General features: G+C 36.4%; 1 gene segment (V, D, J or C); it reads right to left on the reverse strand.

Moving 5' to 3' along the window:
* Positions 1 to 6,044: 6,044 nt before the first annotated feature.
* Positions 6,045 to 6,478, reverse strand: LOC107103985. The segment is given in 2 exon segments: positions 6,045 to 6,349; positions 6,436 to 6,478. Coding segments are annotated over 2 exon segments (348 nt in total).
* Positions 6,479 to 11,931: the final 5,453 nt, after the last annotated feature.

Genomic DNA, 11,931 nt, shown 5'->3' on the forward strand with positions numbered 1-11,931 from the left:
GCCACAGTTTCCGTAGACTCGTGAACACGCTTTTAGGAAATCCTATACACTACTGTTTATGCTCTAAAAACATTCTAAATGACTTCGTTTCGAGTAAATTCTGGATGCTACCCACTCAGGACACTTGGAATACATTGGACGAGCAGTATGGAGGAATATTGACACGTTTTTTGTGGACTTTTATGAACCTTTCTGTCTTGGGCACCATAGACCTCCATTATTTGAATGTCAGCAGACAGCAAGAAGCCTCCCAGATCTCCAGATGCATTTGAGAAAAAAAGTACAAAAAAGTACTCCAGGGCGTTGTTCAGCATGGGGGTGAGTAGAAAATGAAGGCTAATCATGTTTTGGGTGTACTATTCCTTTAATGTGACACAACGGTAAAATTTTTCATAACCTTGAAGTACATTTGAGACCATATTTTCAATATAATTGTATATTAAAAACTAATTTCAATATAATTTACCTCTATCTGAATGACAACAGTGCAAATAACAATATTTAACCAGTAAATGTCTCCTAGAGCTCCCCCTCTGGTATCTTCATGTATACTGTTCTTGGTCTGAAAGGTTTTTGTATGGCATTGCAGCATGTTTATGTCACTGTGGTTGTATCTGGCACAGTAATACATGCCAGAATCTCCAGGCTGCAATTTCTGTCCATTCAGGGTCACTGTTGTATTGTGGTCCAACCTTCTCCTGCATGACCAATCCACTCCAGTCCCTTTCCTGCAGTCTGTCTGATCCAAGCTGTCAGAAAGCTGCTGAGAGAATAAGACACCTGACAGCTGATGGTCAGATGTTGACCTGGCTGAAGCGTCAGAGTGGCTGGCTGAGTCAGCTGTTCACACTTTACACCTGTAGATAAAAACATGACAAAGGACAAGGAAAAATTAAAAGTGTACAGTAACATTTCGGCATCAGAGAGGTTTGATCTGCTGAAACTGTTTCTGTCTCAGTCAGACTCACAGGATGCTGCAACCAGCAGCAGCAGCAGAGCTACAGAGAACATGTTGGTGTTGAAGGTGACTGTATTGGTGGTTCTCCACATCTGAACCTGACAACTACAGATGAAGTCTTTAAGGCAAACTGCTAATTTGCATAAACAGGTATTTACTGCAGTGTTTTTTTATCAGTGGTTGAATAATTATTTGCCTGTTCTTTTTGTTGCACTAAGGAATGATGCCTGAATTTGGAATAGAATAGAATTCAACTTTATTGTCATTGCACTGTCACGAGTACAAAGCAACAAATTGTGGTTTGCATCTATCCAGAAGTGCTATACAGGATATACATATTATTACAGGTGTATGTACAAGCAAAAAGTAATAGTTAAGGACTGTAAAAAGTTGTGTATAAATATAAGTATAAATATGAATATGGGAGCTACATGCAGAGATTGTACAGAATATACAGGAATGTTAGGGAAAAGATTATATATGTATTAGCGGGTTTATAATACAAGATAAATAATGGCAGATACGATTTACAGATATACAGATTTTATATTTTTAACCTTTATTTTACTAGGAAGTCCCTTGACATAAAATCTCTTTTTCGAGGGAGACCTGGATTGTGTGTGATGATTGTGTATGTATGTGAGGGGGACAGTCCATTGTATGTGTGTGAGTGTGAGGACAGTCCATATGTTATTATTGTATGATTGTATGAGGGGATACAGTCCTTATAGTTGTGTCAGGAGGCGTTCAGGAGCATGACAGCTGTGGGAAAGAAGCTGTTCCGGTGCCTGGTGGTTCTGGTCCATAGGCTTCTGTAACGCCTTCCAGAGGGCAGGAGGGAGAAGAGTGTGTGTGCAGGGTGAGTGAAGTCCTTGGTGATTTTCCCGACCCTTTACAGACATCGCTTCCTATAGATGTCCTTGATGGTAGCAAGCGGTGCCCTGGCGATGTACTGGGCAGTTTTCACCACCCTCTGCAGCGCCTTCTGGTCGACGACACAGCAGTCGTCAACCAGAAGGCAAAGAAGAGGCACTGGTGTGCCTTCTTTATGAGTTTGGAGCAGCCGGTCGTCCAGGTCAGGTCCTCGGAGTTGTGGACTCCCAAGAACCTAAAGCTGTCCACATGTCCACCGCTGTCCCCTTGATGTGGATGGGTGGGTGTAGGTCAGCGCTTCTTGATGATCTCGAGTCATCTCATCAACTGATTGCAATCTGAACATGATGACTTGATGAAATGAATAGAGTCTGGTGTTCTATTGGTTGGTTGGAAAGAAACCTGCATGGCCCTTTCTGAAACCAGTTTGAGACCCCTGCTCTAGGCTATCTGAAGGAGATGGTAGGAGCACAGTGGAGAATCAAAGAAGTTTTCACCCATGCAGACAGTGCAGGGAAGCGGGAGAAAGAAGAGAGAAGATGCGAAGAGAAGGTAGCGTTATGAAGATTTTTTTTTTAGGCTATATAGTTGCTAGATGATTTTAATTAACTTTCTGGGATGAAGAAAGTATTTTACTTTCTTTTCTTCTTGAGGTGATGTTCTCATGGTAACACATTGGATGCTGAGCATTGAGGGGCAAGTGGTTGTGGGTCCACCCCAGAATGTAGTGGCTGGACTTGCAGCCTGTTGAGAATGCTACTTCATTTTCCACCTGGTGCACCAAACAGAGGCGGTGAGCATGCTGTGGAGTTCATCCAAAGGTCTGTGCTAGAAGGTGATTTTAGTGGAATATTATTTTGTACATCTTTCATTACGCATAAAAAATCTGACAGGAACTGATTAATCCAGGTGTGTCTGACTGGTTACTGAGGTTTGACACACCTGCATTAATCAGTTAATCCAGTAGAAAAAGACAGGAAAAAAAAGAGCTGCCTTAAGTCAGAAAGACCAAATATCTTCGATGCTATTTTTCCATTTCAATTTTTCAAAATATACATAACTAATAAATGATCTTAGAGCTCCTCCTCTGGTAGTTTGGTATAACTGTTCAGGCTCTGGGGGGTTTTTGTACAGCTCTGCTGCTTGTTTGTGTCACTGTGTCTCTGGCACAGTAATACACAGCAGAGTCTTCAGGCTGCATATTCTGTCCATTCAGAGTCACTGTTTTACTGGAAGTGTCTAAGTTAATACTGAACTTTTTCTTAAGTGAATCTTTGTAGTATGAGTATCTAGAAGATTTCATTCCAATCCATTCCAGTCCTTCCCCAGCAGCCTGTCTGATCCAAGCTGTGTGGTAGCTGCCAAAAGAATAAGAGACCTGACATCTGATGGTCAGACGCTGACCTGGCTGCACAGTTAAAGAGGCTGGTTGAGTCAGAGTTTCACATGGTACATCTGTAGAGAAAATGTTTAGGATCAATACATAGTCAGTCAGTTTAGGATCATCATGCTGTAAATGTTTCTCCTTCAGTCAGACTCACAGGATCCAGCAGCCAGCAGCAGCAGCAGAGCTACAGAGAACATGTTGGTGATGGAGATGATCTGATGGGAGTTTCTCTTCTTCTGCTGCCTCACAGCATCAGATCAAGACTTTAAATCAGAACCAATCATTTGCATAATGACAAACAAGAAATCTATATTTTGACCATGTTGTAAAGTGTTTGCCTGTTCTTTTAACTCCTTAAAAAGACAATTTAATGGAATCTATTATACCGATGATGAAATCCTGTTGCAATTAAGAATCACACACACTTGCTTTTGTTTGATTCAGGGTGAACCAGGGTTTTTTTCTTTTTTTATATCTTCCTCTAGTTCAGGAAACTAGATTTCAAAGAAGAATAATCCTTGTGAGTATATCGACAAAAAGCTTGATTTTTGTCATTTTAGCCTTTGTCACAAATTTGTTTCAGTTCAGTGTGGTGTTTATGGATTACCCAAGTTTTATCTAGAAATTCAAAGGTCAGCTATATAAACATGGTCATGAGCCAATGTAACAGTATTACTTTTAAGATCACTAAGACATGATATATATCCAGACAGAAAGGCAAATGATGCAAAATTGACCCTATTTGACCCTATGTATATATATATATATATATATATATNCTTCCACTTTTACCAGAGTATTTTTTAACACAAGTATCTGTACTTTTACTCAAGTACGGAAAGTGAGTACTTTTGCCATCTCTGCTGACTGGTTACTGAGGTTGGGCACACCTGCATTAACCAGTTCATCCAGTAGAAAAAGACAGGAAAAAAAAGAGCTGCCTTAAGTCAGAAAGTAGTGTAGCTGTGCATAGAGAGCCCATTATTTTAGATCTATCTCTGCTCCTTTTTTTCAGTGATTTAGTTAGTATTTTAAGCTGTATGAATGACATCTAGGGATATAAATAGATCTTATTTTCAAACTACGGGAAATGTTTTGTCTTAATTTGTATTTTAGTTTATTATGGGCACTATTTTGTTGAGTTCAATTGGCATTTTTAGATATCATAGTGACAAACCTTTCTTTGACATTTATCAATTTCCTTGCATAAAACTAAATACTGATTTCAAACCTATGAGTAAAACGTAGAATATAGCAAATGTAAAAAAAATGTTTTTCCTTTTTTTCTGTTTTTTCAGCTTAAAAGACCAAATATCTTCAATGCAATTTTTCCATTTTAATTTTTCAAAATATAAGCAATTAATAAATGATCTCAGAGCTCCCCCTCTGATGGTTTGATATAACCTTTCAGGCTCTGATGAGATTTTTGTTCAGCTCTGCTGCTTGTTTGTGTCACTGTGTCTCTGGCACAGTAATACACAGCAGAGTCTTCAGGCTGCATATTCTGTCCATTCAGAGTCACTGTTTTACTGGAAGTGTCTAAGTCAATACTGAACTTGTTCTTCAGTAAATCTCTGTAGTATGAGTATCCAGTAGATTTCATTCCAATCCACTCCAGTCCTTTCCCAGCAGCCTGTCTGATCCAAGCTGTGTGGTAGCTGCCAAAAGAATAAGAGAGCTTGCTTTTTGTCATTTTAGCCTTTGTCACAAATATGTTTCAGTTCAGTGTGGTGTTTATGTATTACCCAAGTTTTGTCTAGAAGGTCAAAGGTCAGCTATATAAACATGGTCATGAGCCAAAGTAACAGTATTACTTTTAAAATCACTATATATTTATATTATGTATAGTTAGGACTCTATAAAGGTTCGTTTATGCCTAGAACAGCAGTCCTAACATTAAAAGGCTGCAATAATTAAGATATTTGCAATTTACCTTCAATGCCAATTTATTTTCAATATCTCTGATAACCTGTACTTTTTTATCGATACTTCATTTAAAACTCTTTTTATAAACCTAACATTAGAGAGATAAACTACCCCTGCAAAGAAAAGTACAAAACAGATTTATAACATGTAATAAAACAGTTTTTTATTGATCTAAATAGACAATGACAAAAAGACATTTTTAGGAAGGCAAAACTTAGAAATTATATTCAGAAGAACTATGTGTCCGACTGAACCGTATATAAAATTAAACATCATGAAAAGAGTGATCCCTCTGTGCCCAGATGTGACGTGGAACCCTACTTCTGGCAGTGGGAGTAGGAAGGTAAAGGTCTCCCTGAAATAAAGAGAGTTTGTGTTTTTGTGACCTTAATGTGTTTGGAGATGAAACTTAGTCTGTTTTTTACTGTCCTTTGTACTCTGATCTAAAATTATCTTTATTCGAATGAATAAACAGGGGCTAAGCAGTTTTGTTTTGGTTATCCAAAAATAAATTCTAAAAATTGGAAGTGTGAAAGGCACATATTTGCATTATTCACAGTGATTTGCAAAGAAAAATTCATATTTATTAGGTGCTTGTGAATTATATATAGCCATCCTGTGTTGTTTTGTATGAGGAGTGTTTAACCACAGTGCATGATACTTAATGAAATGAATCACCATCATAATTATCATCATTGTGATTAGCATCTATCAAAGCTCTAAGTAAATTTTAGGAAATTATTTGTAAAAGTTAGGAAATACTTTTCAAATTGAAAACAACCTTGACAGAGTGACGTTACATTTTCATTATCGAAATGATCTCAGAGCTCCTCCTCTGGTGGTTTGGTATAACTTTTCAGGCTCTGAGGGGTTTTTGTACAGCTCTGCTGCTTGTTTGTGTCACTGTGGATATCTGGCACAGTAATACACAGCAGAGTCTTCAGGCTGTATATTCTGTCCATTCAGAGTCACTGTTTTGCTGGAAGTGTCTACATCTATGCTAAATTTGTTTCTTAGTGAATCTTTGTAATATGAAGTTCCATCACTACGTTTCATCCCAATCCATTCCAGTCCTTTCCCAGCAGCCTGTCTGATCCAAGCTGTGTAGTAGCCCAGATCATAAGAGACCTGACATCTGATGGTCAGACGTTGACCTGGCTGCACAGTTAAAGATGCTGGCTGAGTCAGAGATTCACATGATACATCTGTAGAGAAAAGGTTTAGGATCAATACATAGACAGTCAGTTTAGGATCATCATGCTGGAAATGTTTCTCCTTCAGTCAGACTCACAGGATCCAGCAGCCAGCAGCAGCAGCAGAGCTACAGAGAACATGTTGGTGTTGAAGATGATCTGATGGGAGTTTCTCTTCTTCTGCAGCCTCACAGCATCAGATCAAGACTTTAAAACCTGACTGTTCTGATTTGCATAATACAAGCCCTGCCATATCAGAAAAAAACAGTTTTCTAATATGCTATGATCAAGACAGATAAGATTTATGTTTTTTATTTTATTAAGTTTCGTTTCTAACGTGATGATGAAAATACATATTTTATCCAATATTTTATTCAAATACATCCTGGACATAAAAAACTGAAATATTTTTTTTTTTACAGCATATTCTGTTGTTATATTTGAACAACTTTTCTTAAAGACTACCATACACATAAACTTTGAAAGCAACTTTTCTCATCAAGACTAAGTTTATTACTTATTTTCTTGCATCTCATGTAAAAAAAATATATATATATATTAAGAATTATACATACAGTTTCATATATTTAAATTCAATCCTACCAATATTCGGGTATATGTTGAACCTTCTATTAACCCTTTAAGTAAGTTTTAATTAATAATAGATAGATGTAGAAGTTGCAACTAGAAATGTTAAAAATTACCAAACCTAACTTCAACCTAGATCGGATAAATAATCAATCAATCAATCTTTATTGTCAACTATAATTTTTATTGCAATCGAAATTTCAGTTTCACTACAAACTGTTCATCACAACACATTATATACATTCGGGTGGGGGGGTTGAGAGGGGAAAATGTTTTTACTCTTCCTTAGACTATAGATGCTTAAAAGAATCACTTGATAAGAACCCAGATTTTCAGGAGCAAAAATTTAAAATGTGTTAGCTGTTTTAGAGGAAGACTGAGAGGCAGGATCTCTACTTTCTTCTCTATCATTAAACAAAAACAAGAACACAGTAACCAGAAAGGTAATAGAAAGAGCTTGTGATTTGTATATCTACCATAAACACATAAACTTTCTTTTTAAGGTCAACAAGGAACCTCAACAAATTTTAATCTAAGGAACTTTTTAAAAATCTTTGAATTTATTTCTTATATTTTTCTATTTAACACAGGGTCAAAATAACACCTACTGTACAAAGTCAAACATTAAAGGCACAGTAGATAACGTTTGAAAAATCTACTCTTAATATAATTTGAAAACATTTATCTTTATAAATATATTTTCTACATTTAAAACTATCACTTTGGCATTAAATGTGCTATAACTGGTAAAGCACTAATTGGTAGCCCTGCTTTCTAGCCTGTGTGTCCATGGCAGCCTCCGCTGTGGGGAGTAGCTGTAAGACTGGGGTGTAGAACAACAAAGAGCAAAAAGGATGGACTGTTGGGGTATCGTTCAAATGTTTAGGCTAAAGGTCCCTACATACTCAACCAGAAGTGAGTCATCTTTTCTTGCTCTAACAGCAGAAAATAAATTACATCATTTTATGTCATTGCCTGCTTTGGAGGTTCTCCCAGCCTCTATGAGAACCGTTGTGTGATCTTTCAGGACTTGGATTGCTCCTGGTAAGTAGGAAAAGCCACAAAATTTTCCCCCTTTTATTCTGAGTGAATTTTCACTCCTTTTTTCTTCTTCTTCAACATATCTGCTATTGTGTTGATGTGTTTCCTTTTGTGTGCAGTGGATGGGACTTTCTAAGACTTTTGCATCGGAGCTTCTCCTGGGCTTTCCATTTTCGTCTCTCAGGGCAAAAAAAAAAAAAATTACTTTTAGACGCGTCACCACAAGAACAAGAACAAACTTCTCTGGTCTTGCAGAATATGGGACAACGATTGGTATACAGTTTTTTCTTAGGTTGGCCGTATATTAGACCAGACCAGTCCGCCACAGTCAACAACTCAACCCCAAAAATCCGTAATAAATTCCTAATTACAATCTGGAGATTTATTAACACACCCTGTATTTCTCAATAATGACTAATAATGTATAAGTGTATCTAATTGTCCAATTGATTGTCTTCCACCAAAACTGCTAAAAGATGCTATTGTTTTTCATTGTGCTTCATTTATTAGGGATTATAAATGATCAATTCTGTATCCTCTGACTGTGCCCCAAGCTTTTTAAACACACTATTATTCATCAATTGCTTAAAAAGCCAACCCTGGACTCTGAAGTCAAACATAGGCCAATTTCAAAACTGCTATTTGGTAAAAATGATCTCTAATTTGTTTTTTGGGCAAACTGAAAATAATCTGCAGACAAATTGTATTAAACAGAAATTTCAATCTGATTTTAAGTTTCCTCATGGCCCTGAAATTGTACTTTTAAGAGCTTTAAATTATCTGTTCTTCTGGCTGCTTTTTGGTTTTCTCTTCATATATTTAACATCAGCATTTGGCAGAGTGTATCCTACAATCTTGCTTTCATGTCTTGAGAACTATGTTGGCATTAAAGGTTGAATTTCCCACAGCCCTAACAGTTGGAATATGATGTATCTGAAAAAATTAAGCAGGGTGATGTCTCTATATCCTTCTCTATTATACAACAAACTTTGTAATCTTTGACCAAATAATCCAAGGTGTCTAACAAGGACATGCTCCAAATTTGTATCTTTGAGATGATGATAAAATTTAGCTTTGAAATATGTTGATTCTGAACACAAGTCAGCAGTAAAGAGCTGCTGAACCAAAAGTTACATGAGTTATTTCCGAATCAGTGTCAATATGGTGGAGAGAAGTCCATCTTCAAATGAATGATTCATTATTAATGAAATATTGAAAGTTTACTGGATTTTATGTTTTATGACTTCACTTTACTGTTTCTTTGAAGTTTACAGAGAGAATGTGACATTGCAATGCTTTACCTTATAAAACTTCATTTGTGGTCTAAAAGCGCCTCCTTTGGTTGATGAATGATGATCGGCTCAGGTTTAGGTTTTTGTACAGCTCTGCTCCTTGTTTGCACTGATCAAAATCCTAGCTCCTCCAGGAGGACAGATGTATAAATGTTCATGTTTAACTGTTCCGAATGGTTTTAAAAAAGCAACTTTTTTTTTTTTTTAAGAGTTGGAACCTTAAACTATCTGGAAATTATTTCTTTAATTATAATTTTCAGAATGCACTAAGAACATCATAGACTTCTCCATCTAAATGTGTTTGTTGTGATAAGAGGTGTTAGGGCTGCCCTAGTGTTGGCTTACTATTATAGCTACTTATCCACTGAGGAGTTTTTGTACAGCGTTCCTGCTTTCTGTGTCACTGTGTCTTCGAGCACAGTAATAAACAGCAGAATCTCCAGCTGTCAGACTGTTCATCTGCAGATAAACCTGATTTCTACTGTTCTCTCTGGAGATGGTGAAACGGTTTCTGACTGAGTCAGAGTAGTAGATGCTGGCACTGCCATCGCTGATATAAGCAATCCATTCCAGTCCTTTCCCAGCTGCCTGTCTGATCCAAGCTACAGCAGGAGTGCTACTAAACCCAGAATATTTGCAGGTCAGTCTGTGGGATTCTCCAGGTCTTTTAACCACTGGTTCAGACTCAGTCAGAGTTTGACCATCAGTACCTGCAGATAAACAGATATTTAGTTTCTGTAATAATTTGAATATTTATTTCATTACACATTTATTGAAGAATCCGTTGTTCTTACCAGTCCAGTTCACTGTTAGGATTAGAAAAGCAATCAAAACCTCATGAGGTCTGATCATTGTAGCAGCCATGTGTCTCTGAATGGTCTCCTGTGTGTTTGTCTTTGATTTACTGCAGGTCTTTAAGTCTCTCAGATAAGTAAAGGTAGCAGCAGAACTAATTTTGCATCAACTCCTCCCCCTTGAAAAGACACAGAGCTCATCACATCATTCTGCAACCCCTGAATATCAGGAATATTTTAATTATTTTGGAACGTGTTCATGCTTTAAATGCGTTAAATATTCTGCCTTCATTCCAAGCTATAAACATTCAAAACCAATCAAGACAAATTATATGAGAGTCTGTAAGAACTGTGTAAAAGAAGAAAGTTTTAGAAACAATGCTAAAATGAAGTTGAAGGGGCAATAAAATAAGTTAATTCTTCTTATTGATTCTGGATTATTTGGCCACAAAAAGCAACTCAGACATCTGTTAAGTTGAAAATAACAAACCAACTGAGATGCTCTATGTAGAAGTGAGTAAATAATGTTTCCTTCTGTTAAACCACAAGTTGAACAGTAGCCTGAAACAACAGGAAATGATAGATATTAACATGAGCTGAATTTTTTATTTTTTTGGAGCCCACTGAAATAGGGTTTTTACTCTCTTAATATTGTATGTCTATTTTTGTAAACATCAAACTCATCTCTTAGAGAATGTAAAAGAAAACATTTTGATCAAAATTAAGAAACTTTTTTGGAAAACATTTTTCAATCTCATTGTAGAAATGAGGAAACAGCATCTTGAATTAAATCATTAAAATCCAATTAATATGAGCTATTGCTTTGTTTCAGGTCCCATTATGTTTTGTTTTTTTTTCATTGGTGAATAGATTATTAATCAGGTATAAAAAGTGATATAAGATGTTGTGGTTTTTGCTATGAGTTTTATACCAACATATCAGTCGAACATTCATCAGTTTCAGGAGCCCTTCCTCTGCTGAGTTTCTATAACATGTATTTGGAACAGTACTTGTTTGCATCACTGTGGTCTTTATTGTTTTAGGGACAATCTTTATCAATCATATAAAGGCTTTTTGAGAGTTAAAATATATCTTTGTTTCTTTGATTATAAAATGTTTTCCCTCTTGAATTCTAATGCTATAAGGTAAAAGTTATATATGTTGTATTTACTGAATGAAGGTAATCATCTTTAGTGACATAAAATACAAGATTAATTACCTAATGTTTGTTAAAGCTGGAGGAAAGCCTTTTGAATGGAGAGATACTGGCCAGCTTATGGAGACAATATTTCTGAGACAGTTTTTTTTTTTTTTTTCAGAACTGGGTCTGATAAGTGGAACAAAAAATGACCCGGCTGGTAGGATCTGCAGCACACTTAAAATTAGATACTTACATACTAAATAATTTCATATTCTGTCAGATAATACTCAGTGAAGTAACATGCTGCTTTAATATTAACATGTTTGTGGAAAAGTAAAAATCTGTGTCGTACAAATCTCCAGTACTTTACCTCCCTATTGTTTCCAGTTCTCATCCTTCAGACTTTTCAATCCAAGTTTGGCTGTAGCTGTCATTATATCTCACAATCAACCGCTGACCTCGAAAACCTTGACAGGAGATTGTGAATTTGAGCTGTCTATGAAATAGCATGTTTATTACTCACTTACTGCCACCAATAAAAGGGAGAAAATGGCTTCTTTCAGACGAGGGAGATTTTAAATCACGTAAGTCAAACTGTTCTTTTCTGAGCAAAACTGGTTTACTTTGCAAAAATATATATTGTAAAGAAAGGGAGTGGTTAGATTTGACTGTTACTTGTTACATTATTGTTATTAGGAATCTTGTTGACTTTTATGTATGCCCTTGAAATAAGCTAAA

This window comes from Cyprinodon variegatus, unplaced genomic scaffold (assembly GCF_000732505.1).
Source record: "Cyprinodon variegatus isolate N-32 unplaced genomic scaffold, C_variegatus-1.0 Scaffold1585, whole genome shotgun sequence".
Classification (NCBI taxonomy): Eukaryota; Metazoa; Chordata; class Actinopteri; order Cyprinodontiformes; family Cyprinodontidae; genus Cyprinodon; species Cyprinodon variegatus.